The sequence below is a fragment of the Oncorhynchus kisutch genome, linkage group LG19, assembly GCF_002021735.2.
Source record: "Oncorhynchus kisutch isolate 150728-3 linkage group LG19, Okis_V2, whole genome shotgun sequence".
NCBI lineage: Eukaryota > Metazoa > Chordata > Actinopteri > Salmoniformes > Salmonidae > Oncorhynchus > Oncorhynchus kisutch.
In genome coordinates, this window is record NC_034192.2 from 22,512,837 (window position 1) to 22,531,164 (window position 18,328).

Consider the following 18,328-nt stretch of genomic DNA (forward strand, 5'->3'; position numbering starts at 1 on the left):
CACTACTATTATTCTGACATTTCACGTTCTTAAAATAGTGGTGATCCTAACTGACCTTAGACAGGGAGTTTCTGCTAGGATTAAATGTCAGGAATTGCGAAACAGAATCTAAATGTATTTGGCTAATGTGTATGTCAACTTCTGACTTCCGCTGTAGTTGTAATGGCAACAGAAGTAACTTTTTAGATTTGTCATTTTTTTTAGATACAATTATATTAACCACATGACAATGATTTTGACATACAAAGACTATTATAAATTAAATGAGCGTAACGGCAGAATCTGTGAAGGCCAGCAGTAGCGGGAGGAGGCTCGGGCACAGGTTTTTCTTCTTCTGGTTAGGCTAGATTGATCTCTGGCTCCCTCTTGAGACATTTGTGTTTAAATTATTTAATCAAACAGTGTGCTTAAAACATTAGACAAGCTCTGTACATCTACACTGAACAAAAATATAAACACAACATGTAAAGTGCTCATCCCATGTTTAATGAACTGAAATAAAAGATCCCAGAAATGTTCCATATGCATCAAAAGCTTATTTCTTTACATTTTGTGCTAAAATTAGTTTACATCGCTGTTAATGAGCATTTCTCCTTTGCCAATATAAACCATCCATCTGGCAGGTGTGGTTTATCAAGAACCTGATTAAACAGCATGATCATTACACAGGTGCTGGGGACAAAATCCACTCTAAAATGTGCAGTTTTGTCACAACCCAGTGCCACAGATGTCTCATGTTTTTGAGGGTGTGTGCAATTGGCATGCTGACTGCAGGAATGTCCTCTAAAGCTGTTGCCAGATAATTGAATGTTACTTTCTCTATCACAAGCCGCATCCAACTTCGTCTTAGTGAATTTGGCAGTACATCCAACCAGGCTCACAACCGCTGACCATGTGTAACCATACCAGCTCAGGACCTCCAAATCTGGCTTCCTCACCTGTGGAATCATCAGAGGGAGGAAAGTTGAGTTGCGGAGGTATATTTCTGTCTGTAATAAAGCCCTTTTGTGAGTACAAACTTATTCAGAGTGGCTCGGCCCTACCCCCTCACTGTGCCACTGCCCAGTCATGTGAAATCCATTGATTTGTGCCTAATGAATTAATTTTAATTGACTCATTTCTTTATATGAGCTGTAACTCGGCAAAATCTTTAATTGTTACGTTTTCCATTTTATAGTTTTCTTTCAGTATAGAGAATTGTATTAAAAAGCATAGGGTGTGTTCTATAAATGGAAAAATACATGTTTTAAAATGTCGGCCAATTGATTGGTCAGAAGAAAAGACTCGGTAGACCAAGATTTTTTCAGCTTAATATCTACGTTTTTTAAATAAATGTATAGTTTATTTTTTAAACTTGGCTAGTCAGTTAAGAACAAATTCTTATTTACAATGACTGCCTACCCTGACCAAACCCTAACCCAGATGACCCTGGGCCAATTGTGCGCTGCCCTATGGGACTCCCAATTTATGGCCGGTTCTGATACAGCCTGGAATCGAACCAGAGTCTGTAGTAAAGCCTCTAGCACTTGAGATGCAGTGCCTAACATGCTAACCAGATCGGACACATCGCGTCCACAAGCGTTGCAAAATAAATGTACACGTGTTATTCAATCATTGCACCCACACTGCTCGCCCACGTCAGCGAGCGTCTGTGTGGCCAGGCTCTAAAATATAAATCGATTATATTTGTGACACTCCACACGTTGCAAATCCGGCCTTTCCCACCATTGGTTTTTAGGAGCATATACCCACATGGTGGTGAATTTAGGTCCACACTCCAGTCGGAAACTAATTTGGTTTACTGTTTTATCGTCGGAGTAGAGGACCTAGTGTATTTCAGGATAAATAACAACCCTATGTTTATAGCCCAGGACAAATGACCTAGCAACTGCTAGCTAGCTAAATTACCATTCATGTTTTAAAAACTTACCATAAATGTTTAATGCTTTTCGACCTTTCTTCAAATTAATATAAATGGATCAGTTTGTTTTGATATTTCAAGCTGCGTGTCCTGATAGCGTCTGGTGTGGGGGTACAAAATCATCATGTACGTGATGGTTAGACTGCTGCGCCACTCAGGAGCCCAGAGCTGTTTGCAGGGCGATATGGCCTACATATCTCAATGTTTTATTTTTTATTTTCTAACTTATTAGTGATTCACAATATATACCTCCCTTTTAAAATGTTCTCAATTATTTTTCAATAATCACTCACTGATCTGGCTTTCCAAGTCTGTCTTTGCCATTTTTGTTAATAAAAATGACCAGAACCATGGGCAATGCAATCCCCAATAATGATCAACTTATTGTAGCAGTCTTTATAGAAAATGAAGCACCAGCCCATGTTCAAGTAAGTAGCCACCTAATCTTTATATTTCAAGACTTGCCAATTTGTATGCACTGAGTGGACAAAACATTATGAACACCTGCTCTTTCCATGACATAGACCAATGAGGTGAATCCAGGTGAAAGCTATGATCCCTTATCGATGTCACTTGTTAAATCCACTTCAATCAGAGTAGATGAAGAGGAGTCAGGTTAAAGAAGGATTTTTTAAACCTTAAGACAATTGAGACATGGATTGTGTATATGTGCCATTCAGAGGGTGAATGAGCAAGTGTGCCTATTTACAGGGTATGGTAGTAGGTGCCAGGTGCACCGGTTTGTGTCAAGAACTGCAACCCTGCCGGGGTTTTCACGCTTAACAGTTCCCGTTTGTATCAAAAATGGTTCACCACCCAAAGGACATTAAGCCAACTTGATATAACTGTGGGAAGCAATGGAGTCAACATGGGCCAGCATCCCTGTGGAATGCTTTCAGCACCTTGCAGAGTCCAGGCCCTGATGAATTGAGTCTGTTCTGATTTGGGTGGGGGGGCAACTCACTTTTAGGTGGAACAGTTGAACTGTTATGGATACACCCTCCTGTCCGTCTTCAACTGTTTGAATAACAGCCTGTTCACTTGGTTTAGATGTTGAAATCAAGTGGCCTATCTGGATAAAAACTGCTTATTTCTCAAAATGAGAACGAGTTGACAATGCCTTATAAATGCATCTTTTTATGCTCATTGCACATGTGTAAAACAGACTAGACAGCTTGCACATAAGTCTGTGGCTAAAATGCTGCTAGCAGTATCCCGTTGTTGCGCGTGACAAACAGATCATGACATTTCCACAGACATGTTTATTGACTTTCCCAGTTTGGCTTGGGCGGTGTGTATGTGTATATATGTATAGATAGGTCTGTCTGTCTAAAAACCATATCAATATGCTGATTAAACAGCATGATCATTACACAGATGCATCTTGTGCTGTGGACAATAAAAGGCCACTCTAAAATGTGCAGTTTTGTCACATAACACAGATGCCTCAAATTTTGAGGGAGCTTGCAATTGGCTTGCAACTGACTGCAGGAATGTCTACCAGAGTTGTTGCCAGAGAATGTCATGTTAATTTCTCTACCATAAGCTGCCTCCCAATGTCGTTTTAGAGATTTTGCTTGTACGTCCAACCGGCCTCCACCGCAGGCCACGTGTATATGGCATCGTGTGGGCGAGTGGTTTGCTGATGTTAACGTTGTGAACAGAGTGCCCCATGGTGGCGGTGGGGTTATGGTATGGCCAGGCATAAGCTACGGACAACACAATTACATTTTATCTATGGCAATTGAATGTACAGAGATACCGTGAGGAGATCCTGAGGCCCAATGTCGTGCCATTCATCTGCCTTTATTACCTCATATTTCTGCATGGTCCCATGTTGCAAGCATTTGTACAACATTTCTGAAAGCTGAACATTTTTCAGTACTTTTTCGCCAGTGCGTTGAAGTCATGAATTTATTTAAATTGACAGATTTCCTTTTATATGAACTGTAATTCAGTAAAATCGTTGTAATATTTCCCTGTTGCGTTTTATTTTTGTTCAGTATAGATACATACAATGCATTCGGAAAGTATTCAGCCCCTTTTTCCACATTATTTTCCACAGACCTTATTCTAAAATGGATTAACCCTTGTGTAGTCTTACATTTCTGTATACTCCAGTTGTCCTAAGGGTAAAAAAAAAAAGACCCGTCTTCACTAAACTCCTCAAATAAAGCAGCTTAATTGAATTGTAAACCCCAAATCTATTTTGCATGGAGAAACAACCTGTAATTCATCACAAACTTTGAGTATCTGGGTTTTCCCTCTTCACAATGCAGAAAGACTGCATTTAATCAGTGGACACCACTTGTTTTTATTACAACACACCTGTCATTATAGTTTTTCCCCCTAAAGTATAGGATTATTATTGCAAAAGGTACTGCATAGGTGAATTATTATTTTTTAGCAAGTGATAGCACTTGTATACCAATAGAAAGTCGTTTTGAATGCATTTTATTGAAGTGAAACAATAATAATCTTGGACTTTTTTTTGGCAAATAGTGATTTCTTATACTGTACAATGAGGAATTCAACTACAAAATACTAGTTTACTCCCATTTTTTTTAAACAATTGCCCCCACCCACAAGGGTGTTTAAACAACAACAATAAGAATACAATTAGATAATAGATACAAAACAAAAACGTGAAGAACATAAATCAATCAACTCTAATTAGCAGATGTAAGACAGAATGCAACTGTGTGTGCGTGGACTTTGCAGATGAATTTCTCACATGTGCAGCACATAGTATTTGTTTTACAGTCCTTCTTTGGGGCAGAATTGGCATCTCCTCCTCTTGCCTGCCCCAGCTGCAGCCTCAAGTGGGCCAGGACAAGATTCAGCCCCCTGAACAGCTTTCACAAGCGCTGCAGAGGCTGCTGTGCGGGGGAGGCGCTCCCTTCTTTGAATGTGGTCGGTGACAAGTGCCTTTCCCAGCTGCTCCAGGAACACCCTCATCTTGTTCCGCTTAACAAGGTATCCAGGTAGGGTTGATCTTGTTCTATATCCCGAATGCATTGTATGAGGACACATCAATGATGTTATGGAAGATGACCAGGGGCCAGCGGGCAGTCATCCTCCTGCAGCTGTATGTTCCAATCACATTGTCCAGGTTGTCCATGCCTCCTTTGTTGTTGTAGTCCTGTATGATGGCTGGCTTCATGTCCATATGGTTACTGATCTCAGCCGTTTTGTGCAGTGTGCTCAGGAGGACCACATTCTTGCTCCTCTTTGGGATGTCAGAAACTAGAGTGGTGGTGCGGGTGAAGGCAAACTTTGATGAGACCTCTCTCCCCCTTGTTGTGAGGAGTGCAGGGGGGAGCTCAGGCTTGTTCTTTCCAACTGTGCCAACCATGGTGATCTTCCTCTTCAGGAGCAGCTGGCTGAGTTCAATCAGTAGCACACAGAATCTCAATTTCTCATTGTTTGTGTGTGTGTGTGTGTCTCTTTGTGGTTTTTGTGGTGTTTAAATTATCTTATAACTGCCGGGTCAAAAATGACCCTACGACAATCATTGTACCCTGGTGGTGTACAGCTTTCATGGAAATATTAACAAAGGCAATGTTTCACTTTTTCTAATGTTGGGGTCACTCTGGGAAAAGTAATTAAATTTCAAGTTGAAAAAATCTCATTTAGGGTTTTTTCTCTGCTGTTAAACATAGTTGCGTGTTATTTTTGACCCTTAAGGCAACACAAGGGTTAAGTAAATAAATAAATCCTCATTCTACACACAATACTCCATAATGAAATTGAGCTTCGGTGCATCCTGTTTCAACTGATCATCCTTGAGCTGTTACTACAACTTGATTGTAGTCCTCTTGTGATAATTTCAAATGATTGGACATGATTTGGAAAGGCGCACACACCTGTCTATATAATGTCCCACAGTTGACAGTGCATGTCAGAGCAAAATCCAAGCCGTGAGGTCGAAGGAATTGTCCGTATAGCTCCGAGACGGGATTGTGTCGAGGCACAGATCTAGGGAAGGGTACCAAAAAATGTCTGCTGCATTGAAGGTCCCCAAGAACACCGTGGCCTCCATCATTCTTAAATGGAAGAAGCTTGGAACCACCAAGACTCTTCCTAGAGCTGGCTGCCTGGCCAAACTGAGCAATCAGGGGAGAAGGGTCTTGGTCAGGGTGATTACCAAGAGCCCAATGGTCACTCTGATAGAGCTCTGAAGTTCCTCTATGGAAATGGGAGAACCTTCCAGAAGGATAACCTTCTCTGCAGCACTCCACTATTCAAACCTTAATGGTAGAGTGGCCAGACGGAAGCCACTCCTCAGTAAAGGCACACGACAGCCCGCTTAGTTTTCCAAAAGTCACATAAAGGACTCTCGGACCATGAGAAACAAGATTATCTGGTCTGATGAAACCAAGATTGAACTCTTTGGCCTGAATGACAAGCAGTGTGTCTGGAGGAAACCTGGCACCATCCCTATGGTGAAGCATGGTGGTGGCAGCATCATGCTGTGGGAATGTTTTTCAGCGGCAGGGACTGGGAGACTAGTCGGGATCGAGGGAAAGATGAACAGAGCAAAGTACAGAGATCCTTGATGAAAACCTGCTCCAGAGCACTCGGGACTGGGGTGAAGGTTCACCTTCCAACAGGACAATGACCCCAAGGACTGTATTCTGGACAAATCTCTGAATGTCCTTGAGGGGCCCAGCCAGAGCCAAGATGTGCAGCCAGACTTATTAGCCACTCCTTTTCTAACAGCCAGTTTCTTAACAGGTGCATGTTTATCAATAATTAGAAGAAGCAATTTCGTAAATTCATTAAGTGCAGGGTCTGGATGCTCCTCATTAATCACATCAGACCAACAAATATTTTGAACAACATCCAGATAAGAGTCACAGCGAAATATTTGTATGATCTCTTATACACTATTTTAGGTCCAGCTGTTGGAACTTTGGCTCTCCTGGATATACAGTGGGGCAAAAAATGCATTTAGTCAGCCACCGATTGTGCAAGTTCTCCCACTTAAAAAGACGAGAGAGGCCTGTAATTTTCATCATAGGTACACTTCAACTATGACAGACAAAATGAGAAAAGAAATCCAGAAATGAATTTATTTGCAAATTATGGTGGAAAATACGTATTTGTTCAATAACAAAAGTTTATCTCAATACTTTGTCATTGCCAACAAAGGGTATATAACAGAGGTCAAACGTTTTCTGTATGTCTTCACAAGGTTTTCACACACTGTTGCTGGTATTTTGGCCCATTCCTCCATGCAGATCTCCTCTAGAGCAGTGATGTTTTGGGGCTGTTGCTGGGCAACACGGACTTTCAACTCCCTCCAAAGATTTTCTATGGTGTTGAGATCTGGAGACTGGCTAGGCCACTCCAAGACCTTGAAATGCTTCTTACGAAGCCACTCCTTCTTTACCCGGGCGGTGTGTTTGGGATCATTGTCATGCTGAAAGACCCAGCCACGTTTCATCTTCAATGCCCTTGCTGATGGTAGGCTTTGTTACTTTGGTCCCAGCTCTCTGCAGGTCATTCACTAGGTCCCCCCGTGTGGTTCTGGTATTTTTGCTCACCGTTCTTGTGATCATTTTGACCCCACGGGGTGAGATCTTGCGTGGAGCCCCAGATCGAGGGAGATTATCAGTGGTCTTGTATGTCTTCCATTTCCTAATAATTGCTCCCACAGTTGATTTCTTCAAACCAAGCTGCTTACCTATTGCAGATTCAGTTTCCCCAGCCTGGTGCAGGTCTAAAATTTTGTTTCTGGTGTCCTTTGGCAGCTCTTTGGTCTTGGCCATAGTGGAGTTTGGAGTGTGACTGTTTGAGGTTGTGGACAGGTGTCTTTTATACTGATAACAAGTTCAAACAGTTGCCATTAATACAGGTAACGAGTGGTTGACAGAGGAGCCTCTTAAAGAAGTTACAGGTCTGTGAGGGCTGGAAATCTTGTTTTTAGAGAGCCAGAAAGCTTGTTTTTAGGTGACTGACCAAATACTTATTTTTCCACCATAATTTTCAAATAAATTCATTAAAAATCCTACAATGTGATTTTCTGGATTTTTTTTCTCATTTTGTCTGTCATAGTTGAAGTGTACCTATGATGAAAATTACAGGTCTCATCTTTTTAAGTGGGAGAACTTGCACAATTGGTGGCTGACTAAATGTGTGTGTGAGTGAGGGGGGGAGTATTACATTTTTTATTCTGTGAATGTTATTTTTGCACACATGTAGCCTTGTGCACTTGATCGATGTTTTACTAAAGTTTCCACTAAAATAGAATGCCTGTTTCATTCTTTTTTGACTTAAGATGTTTTTTTCCCAAATACAATAGCTTCCTTTATATGTATTAGCTGTGTGTTAAGTTCACATTAACCACTTTTTATTTCACACACCCTCTCTCCATCCAACCTCACTGAGCTCGAGCTGTTTTGCAAATTTCAGTCTCTCGATGTGCAAAACTGATAGAGACATACCCCAAGCGACTTACAGCTGTAATCGCAGCAAAAGGTGGCGCAACAAAGTATTAACTTCAGGGGGCTGAATAATTTTGCACGCCCAATTTTTCAGTTTTTGATTTGTTAAAAAAGTTTGAAATATCCAATAAATGTCGTTCCACTTCATGATTGTGTCCCACTTGTTGTTGATTCTTCACAAAAAAATACAGTTTTATATCTTTATGTTTGAAGCCTGAAATGTGGCAAAAGGTCGCAAAGTTCAAGGGGGCCGAATACTTTCGCAAGGCACTGTAGATCATATTCTGTTGTTTAATTAGTTAACCTGCATTTCCCCCTAGCAGGGATTTATTACATGTTTCAGAGCAACAACAAAAGTGTCCCCTTTTTGGTCCCTCAGCAGTTTCCATCCCTGATATGTGTACATATAGCTAGGAACAAAGTGACAGATAATTAACAGTAACAGCAGCGTATGTGATGAATCAAAAAAAGTTGGTGCAATAAGGGTCAATGCAGATAGTCCGAGTAGCTATTTAATTTTTTTTTTTTTAAATACTAATTTACAGGCTTATGGCTTGAAGGTAGAAGCTGTTCAGGGTCCTGTTGGTTTCAGACTTGGTGCTGCTTGCTGTGCGTTATGCAATCATTTCCATGGTAATGTAGAAGTTTCATTCAAATGATGCTAACTGATTCAATGGAATTTGAGTTCATTCAACAATTCACAGAACAGATTGATGGGTACTCTTCCTGCTGTTACTTCCTGCTTTTCTTCTATGGGTACACTCAATGACCGGCAGGCCACCCATTATGCCATCAATTCCATCCATACATTTTCAACCGGTCTCTGACTGTCTGTTATACCCAAATGTTTTAAGCAGACCACCGTAGTGCCTGTGCCCAAGAACACGAAGGTAACCTGCCAAAACGACTACTGACCCGTAGCACTCACGTCTGTAGCCATGAACTGCTTTGAAAGGCTGGTCATGGCTCACATCAACACCATTTCCCAGAAACCCTAGACCCACTCCAATTTGCATACCGCCCCAACAGCCCCCCAGGTGGTAAGGGTAGGTAACAACACATCCGCCACACTGATCCTCAACACAGGGGCCCCTCAGGTGTGCGTGCTCAGTCACCTCCTGTACTCCCTGTTCACTCATGATTTGCATGGCCATGCACGACTCCAACACCATCGTTAAGTCTTCAGAGTATTCAGCAGTGGTAAGCCTGATAGCCTATAGGAAGGGGGTCAGAGATCTAGCCGTGTGGTACCAGGACAACAACCTTGCCCTCAACGTGATCAGGCCTCCGACCCCAAGGCACCACAGAGGTACTGGGCCGTTCGCACTACCATCACTGGTCCTTTCTTCCTGCCATCCAGAACCTCTATACCAGGCCATGTCAGAGGAAGGCCCTAAAAATTGTCAGACTCCAGCCGCCCAAGTCATAGACTATTCTCTACCGCACGGCAAGCGGTACCGGAGCGCCAAGTCTAGGTCCAAGAGGCAATAAGACCCCTGAACACTTCTGAACACCTAATCAAATGGCTACCCAGACTATTTGCATTGCATTTTTTTTACACCGTTGCTATTCTGTTGTTATCATCTATGCATAGTCACTTTAACTCTACCTGCACGTACATATTACCTCAACTAACCGGTGACACTGACTCTGTACCGGTACCCCCCCCGTATATAGTCTCACTATTGTTATTTTACTGCTGCTATTTAATTACTTGTTACTTTTATTTCTTATTCTTATCCATCTATTTTAAACTGCATTGTTCACTGTACCTGTTGTATTCGGTGCATGTGACAATACAATTTGATTTGGTTTTGTACATAATGTTGCTGCTAACATAGCTTATGACCAAAGAGAGCTTCTGGATATCAGTACAGCGACTATTCACCTCGAACTGGACAGATTAGTTTTTTTATGAGTCCGACGCGAAGGATATACTGCTTCCCCAAGCCCAAGCCCAGGCCCAAATCCCCGTCATTCTAGTGAAGAAAAATACCTTAATACAGGGGGCGGAGATCAGGGTGGTATTGCTCGCCTGAGGTAGAGTACCTCATGATAAGCTGAAGACCACACTATCTACCAATAGACTTTTATTTATATTCTTCGTAGCTGTCTATTTACCTCCACAAATTGATGCTGGCAGTACGACCGAAACTCAACAAGCTGAATAAGGCAAATAAGACAATGCTCATCCAGAAGCGTCACTCCTAGTTGCTGGGGACTTTTTAGTACGTTCAAACTTAAATATGTTTCATCTAATTTCTTCCAGCATGTCACGTGCAACCAGAGAGAAAAAAAATCTAGACCACCCTTACTCCATACACAGAGAGAGAGAGAGACGCACTCGTACAAAGCTCTCCCTTGCCCTCCATTTGGCAAATCTGGCCATAATTCCGTTCTCCTGGTTCTTGCTTACAATCAAAAACTGAAGCAGGAAGTACCAGTGACTTGCTCAATATGGAAGTGGTCTGATGATGCGGATGCCATGCTACATGACTGATTTGCGAGCGCAGAATGGAATATGTTCTGGGATTCATCCAATGGCATTGAGGAGTATTCCACCTCAGCCACCGGCTTCATCAATACAGTGCATTTGGAAAGTATTCAGACCCCTTGACTTTTTCCACATTTTGTTACGTTACAGCCTTAATCTAAAATTGATTAAATAAAACATTTTCCTCATCAATCTTGAGGCTTTAGTCGCTGCCAAAAGTACTTCCAACAAAGCACTGAGTAAAGGGACTTAACCTGGAAATATCACATTTACACACGTTTTTATTTTGTTTTTACATTTGCAAACATTTCTAGCCTGTTTTTCCTTCGTCATAATGGGGTATTGTGTGTAGATTGAGAATGATTTGTTATTTTTATCCACTTTTAGAATAAGGCTATAAGGTAACAAAATGTGGATAAACTCAAGGGACCTGAATACTTTCCGAATGTACTGTGTGTATGTGTATATCTATATACTACCGTTCAAAAGTTTGGGGTCACTTAGAAATGTCCTTGTTTTTGAAAGAAAATCACTTTTTTTTGCAAATTGATCAGAAATACAGTGCAGATGTTGTAAATAACTATTATAGCTGGAAACTGCAGATTTTTTATGGAATATCTACATAGGTGTACAGAGGCCCATTATCAGCAACCATCACTCCTGTGTTCCAATGGCCTGTTGTTTTAGCTAATCCAAGTTTATAATTTTAAAAGGCTAATTGATCATTAGAAAACCCTTTTGCAATTATGTTAGCACAGCTGAAAACTGTTGTTCTGATTAAAGAAGCAATAAAACTGGCCTTCTTTAGACTAGTTGAGTATCTGGAGCATCAGCATTTGTGGGTTTGATAACAGGCTCAAAATGGCCAGAAACAAAGCACTTTCTTATGAAACTCGTCAGTCTATTCTTGTTCTGAGAAAGGAAGGCTATTCCATGCGAGAAATTGCCAAGAAACTGAAGATCTCGTACAACGCTGTGTACTACTCCCTTCAGAGAACAGCGCAAACTGGCCCTAACCAGAATAGAAAGAGGAGTGGGAGGCCCCGGTGCACAACTGAGCAAGAGTACAAGTACATTAGTGTCTAGTTTGAGAAACAGACTCCTCGCAAGTCCTCAACTGGCAGCTTCATTAAATAGTACCCACAAAACACCAGTCTCAACATCAACAGTGAAGAGGCGACTCCGGGATGCTGGCCTTCTAGGCAGAGTTGCAAAGAAAAAGCCATATCTCAGACTGGCCAATAAAAATAAAAGATTAAGATGGGCAAATGAACACAGACAATGGACGGAGGAACTCTACCTAGAAGGCCAGCATCCCAGGAGTTGACTGGAGTCAGATATATCCTACAGTTAAGAAGTCGACCACAAAGTTGTACAATAACAAAGCACAATGAGGCCCAAAACTACGTTTTTGAATGATGATTCATTGAATGCTCCATTGAAACACGAGAGATGTTATACAGAAAACCGATGACACGCATGACTGCACGCACTTAGCAAAGTCAGATGACCTATCCAAAACAACGTTTAGGCCTACAACCAGAAAACAAGATGCACATGACTGATTTAGACCTCATGGTTTTTAGCGGCTAGCATGCTATATTCTTCAGCCTACAGCACCAATAGCTTCAAAGGATTTCCTTATATTTGCAGGCTGGGTGACATCAGACTGTTTTTGTATTAGCGTTTGCATTTATTTTTAGTTATGTTATTATTAGGCAGGAATGTCTGACACACAGTTAGGACCACCACATGAAATTTAGGAGCACCATACTTTTTGGGGGTTTGTGACACAGCCTATATTTGGCCTATCTGAATTCTAGATACTTCTGAAGCACATGTTGTGCCCTGGAAACTAATATGTAACCCTGTAAATACATTTGATTATTAAAAGCAGTCATATGTAGTAATGACGCTAACGAATCTGCACTCGCTTTTTCTCTAGTGCACTGGGACACAACAGTACAGTGAAGCCTTATCATTACAACAATTATTATCTGGGAGATTTCTTTCCTAGGCGCAATATGCTCCTAAAATGAAAGTCCTGGTCACACAGCAAAATATCTGTGTGACCAGGACACACCAAATAAAACACATTGTCAGAATGAGTGGTTTATTAAAAGAACTGTGTAATGACTACTGCTGTCGATGAGAACTAGAGGTGAATGCTGGAGATCTTATCACAGCATTACTTCACAATTAGCAGTGCAGAAAATAAAGGCATACGCTTGGGAATGGGATAGCAAAATCCCCATTCCCTATTTCCCACCCTCAATCGCCAAAACAATAGCTGGTCTACCCCGTACAGTGACTAGATGCAAGCCAATTCTTGGAACCGTTTATGTATAAACTGCATGATAATATGGTGAAGTGGTCACAATAACCGTGTGTTTCCCCTATATGCATTTACCGGCGGTGACGTCGAAGCTGCCACTGAAAAAAAAAAAAAAAAAAAACATGTATGTTTTGGGGACATGTATGTTTTCCCCTCCTTTTAATGCATTTGAGCCAATCAGTTGTGTTGTGACAAGATAGGGGTGGTATACGGAAGATAGCCGTATAACTCAAATAAGCAAAGAACTCAAATAAGCAAAGAGAAACGACAGTCCATCATTACTTTAAGACATGAAGGCCAATCAATGTGGAGCGTTTCAAGAACTTTGAAAGTTTCAAATATACTTCTGTGAATTGATTTTAAGAAAGGCATTGATGTTGATAGTTAGGTACATTCGTGCAACGATTGCGAATGCGCTTTTGTTATATCATCCCCCGTTTGGCAAGGTTGGCTGTGATTTGATGATAAATTAACAGGCACCGCATTGATTATATGCAACGCAGGACAAGCTAGTTAACCTAGTAATATCATCAACCATGTGTAGTTAACTAGTGATTATGTGAAGATTGATTGTTTTTTATAAGATAAGTTTTATGCTAGCCAGCAACTTACCTTGGCTCCTTGCTACACTCTCATAATAGGTAGTCAGCCTGCCACGCAGTCTCGTGGAATGCAATGTAATCGCAGATTTGTTATGAAAACTTGAAATTGGCCCTAATTAATCGGCCATTCCAATTAATCGTCCGACTTAAAGTCTATATAAGTCCCACAGTTGACAGTACATGTCAGAGCAAAAACCAAACCATGAGGTTGAGGGAATTGTCCGTAGAGCTCCGAGACAGGATTGTGTCGAGGCACAGGTCTAGAGAAGGGTACCAAATAATGTCTGCCGCATTGAAGGTCCCCAAGAACACAGTGGCCTCTATTGTTCTTAAATGGAAGAAGTTTGGAACCACCAAGACTCTTCCTAGAGCTGACCGCCTCGCCGAACTGAGCAATCGGTGAAGGTCCTTGGTCAGGGAGGTTACCAAGAGCCTGATGGTCACTCTGACAGGGCTCTTGAGTTCCTCTGTGGAGATGGGAGGACCTTCCAGAAGGACAACCATCTCTGCAGCACTCCATCAATCAGGCCTTTACGGTATCGTGGCCAGACGGAAGACACCCCTCAGTAAAAGGCACATGACAGCCCGCTTTGAGTTTGCCAAAAGGCACCCAAAGGAGTCTGACCATGAGAAACAAGATTCTATGCTCTGATGAAACCAAGATTGAACTCTTTAGTCTGAATACCAAGCGTCATGTCTGGAGGAAACCTGGCACCATCTCTACGGTGAAGCATTGTGGTGGTGGCATCATGCTGTGGGGATGTTTTTCAGTGCCAGGGACTGGGAGACGAGTCAGGATCGAGGGAAAGATGAACAGAGCAAAGTACAGAGATCCTTGATGAAAACCTGCTCCAGAGTGCTCAGGACCTCAGACTGTGAGAGAGGTTCACCTTTCAACAGGACAACAACCCTAAGCACACAACCAAGACAGCGCAGGAGTGGCTTCAGGACACGTCTCTGAATGTCCTTGAGGGGCCCATCCAGAGCCCTGATTTGAACCCGATCCAACATCTCTGGAGAGACCTGAAAATATCTGTGCAGCGATGCTCCCCGTCGAACCTGACAGAGCTTAAGAGGATCTGCAGAGAACAATGGGAGAAACTCCCCAAATACAGGTGTGCCAGGCTTGTAGTGTCATATCCAAAAAGACTTGATGCTGTAATCGCTGCCAAGGGTGCTTCAACAAAGTACTGAGTAAAGGGTCTGAATACTTACATAAATGTGATATTATTATAATTGTTTTTATCTAAATATATTTTTGTGCCTAGGTTGTTGAGGGAAAAACACTTCATTAGGGACCATTTAGGCCTACAGAACACACGGTAATAATGTAGGTGCTGTGTAGGGTTTCCCCAAGACAGTCACTGGGAATACTGCCCTGTAAATGGTGCCATCCTTCAGTTGAGAATACAACCAATGTTCTTACATATCCCTTGGCACATGTTGTAGGGGTTGGGCCCTGATGTCCTTTGTTTTATTCATTAGTTCAAGTAATCACTCCGTTTCAGTACGCTTTCTTCCTAGTGAATAAAACCCTGGCCACATCCCCAACACAGCCTTTCTTGCCATCCTGGCCAGAAGCCAACCTTGCCAGCCCCCAAGATGGCAGTAAATTTAGAATGTCTCAACCAACTTGGTAAAATAAGGGTTGCAATAGAAAATGTCTGTCAAACTGCCCCAACGTGAGGACACCTAAAGGTTTGAACACAAAACAACTCACGTGATTAAATAAAGGGTGAAATAAATGAATGAAATAAACAGTGGCATGACATCTACGTCTCTCTCTCCTTGTTTAGACCTGTCCCGTAACCGTCTGCCAGAGCTGCCCGTGGAGGTGTGTATGTTTGTCTCTTTGGAACACCTGCAGCTCTACCAGAACTGCCTGCGCTCGCTGCCTGAGAGTCTTCTTAATCTCCAGGCCCTCACCTACCTGAACATAAGGTAATGGACGTGCACACACACACACCAGTGGTGTAAACTACTTAGTTGCACGATGCAGAAATTGCTCTGCGATTTCCTGGTTGCTAAAACTTGGAACAGTTCGCCTAATTTCAGTTCATGACAAAATAAGCTAGTATAGTGTGGAGCAGAGTATCCCTAAATAATGCAAAAGTTACGTTTACACTTCATTCATGAGAAGAGAGAATGCAGAAAGTCAAGTAATAAAGCAGGCAGCATACAATTTTGTGCTGAAACGTAAAGCTGCAATCAATGGGTGAACAGCGCCTGGTGCTGAACATATAGCTAGCTTGTTGTGCAAGTGTTGCACAGCAACAGATGGAGACCAGTCAGGCAATTCATTTCAACAATAATCTTCATTCGACTTGACAAACAACAAGAGGGCTTAATTGGCGTCTCTTTTCTCAGATTCTTGGCCTATATAAAATAACTTAGCCTACCGTAGACCGTTATGAGGCTTAACAGAAACGTTCACAAGAAAAGAAAATGGCCTAATATAAGTGTTTAAGAATATATATATTAGGTGGCCTACTTATAATAGCAACTGGTCCAAAATGTAGCATCCTACAATAATTTAAAGAATAAAAGGCGTTGTCTGAATGTGGGGATAGCCTGCTCCTGTAAAGACAGAACAGAAAATACTTGAGACCTTAATAGCCCTGTATAAGCAATCACAACAATGTTAGTATTTACTACATATCGTCATATAGGCAACTGAATTTACGACACCATCTTGTGGATGTCGGGTGAGATGGATGTCATTTTAATACGGAAGTAGGCCTTGATTGACTTATGTGAAAGCCGGGTCCTGTCGTGAGTCTATATTGCGTTCATAGAGGGAAAGGAGGACTCGCAGGTGTAAGTCGATCCAAACATTGTTAGCACATAAAATGCAAGTTACTTTATTTTTTAATTGTACCTTTATTTAACTAGGCAAGTCAGTTAAGAACAAATTCTTATTTTCAATGACGTCCTAGGAACAGTGGGTTAACTGCCTGTTCAGGGGTAGAATGACAGATTTGTACAGATTTGTACCTTGTCATATTATTGTGCTGTATTCATCTGAGCATGACACCCAAAATGCACACACGGACTTGGCACTCCGGAACGCATCGCTGATTTGTTTCGATGTTCAATATGCGCAGTTTGAATTGCCAAACATGCAGAATACGGAGGTGGTCAACTGCTCCTCTCATTTAGCTTTTTCTGAAGAAAACCACGACCTGGTCATGCAGCTCACAGAACCGCTCCAGCGCTTTTCCTTTGCTCAGCCAGTGCACGTCGTTGTGAAGCAGGGGATTGTGGGTGTCCTATGATTCTGTCACAAGCTTACGGAAAATACTATGTTGGGTGCCTGATGTCTCCCTGACAAAGTTGTGCTAAATTGGTGTTGTCAGTACTCTCATCAATAGCCAGGGAAAAATGCTCAGCCTGACAGCCCCTCCAAAACAGTCCTGTACACATCATCCACCTGTGCATGGACGCGGAGGCCGGCAGTTTGACACCGACGGCCATCTGTTTGACAGGCGCAATTATGCTGTCCATAGACGTGTGGTTAGCCATTTACTCAAACTGTCGCTAATGCACTGTTTAAATACCTCCGCGTCTGTGAAGGGCATGTTGTGTTTGGTTAGAACCCAGGACGCTTTTAGGAAGGCACTTGTGACCTCCTGTTGTTGGGTCAGGCCACGAAGGAGGATTCTGCTGCTGTGTTTGTAGCGTGGAGTTAACACTTCAATGCTTCCGTGTCGGGCCTCTGTCTAGCGCGGGAAGACCACTTTGAAAGGACCATGCTTAGATTCATTCTAACGTCTGAGATTGAATTCTTTGCATACAGCAACATTTTAATTGCAAATTAGAAACGCTGGCTTGGCATTGGAGAAAGATGGTAAGATTAATGCTTTTTCTGTCCATTCTTCCCTGAAACTTCCATTTTTATTATCCACTTTTTTAAAATACTTTTTCAGTGACATATTCTCTTCAATATCATATCCGATGTTATTGGTCACGTACACATGGTTAGCAGATGTTAATGCGAGTGTAGCGAAATGCTTGTGCTTCTAGTTCCGACAATGCAGTAATATCTAAGAATAAATATCTAACAGTTTCACAACAAAAACCTAGTACACACACATCTAAGTAAAGGAATGTAATTATAATATATAAATATATGGATGAGCAATTTCAGAGAAGGATAGGCTAAGATGCAATAGATAGTATACAATACAGTATATACATATGAGGTGAGTAATTCAAGATATGTAAACATGATTAAAGTGGCCAGTGATTTCAAGTCTGCATGTAGGCAGCAGCCTCTCTGTGCTCGTGATTGCTGTTTAACAGTCTGATGGCCTTGCTAGCAAGCTAAGTATTCTGAAGGAATGTTGACGTTGAAGAAAGTAGTGTAGCCTACAGTAGACCAGTTTTTCCCCAACAATCAACGCACAACGAAATAGACAAATTAGAATTGAGTCGAGACATGGGTGATTTTAAAACGTGAAATAAAAAAATTGTGCTGTCTGGTTTGCTTAATATAAGGTATTTGATGTTGTGTAGCTTTTACTTTTA

At 41.8% G+C, this 18,328-nt stretch overlaps 1 protein-coding gene across 7 annotated transcripts in view; it reads left to right on the plus strand.

The window, feature by feature from the left end:
- LOC109864452 (DISP complex protein LRCH3) overlaps nt 1-18,328 on the plus strand; it is an 81,910-nt gene that overhangs the window by 13,651 nt on the left and 49,931 nt on the right. For all 7 annotated transcript variants that reach the window (XM_031798589.1, XM_031798590.1, XM_020452244.2 and 4 more), the window contains exon 2: nt 15,598-15,742. In XM_031798589.1, coding sequence (XP_031654449.1) covers nt 15,598-15,742 — 145 coding nt within the window. The remainder of the gene's footprint in view (nt 1-15,597; nt 15,743-18,328) is intronic.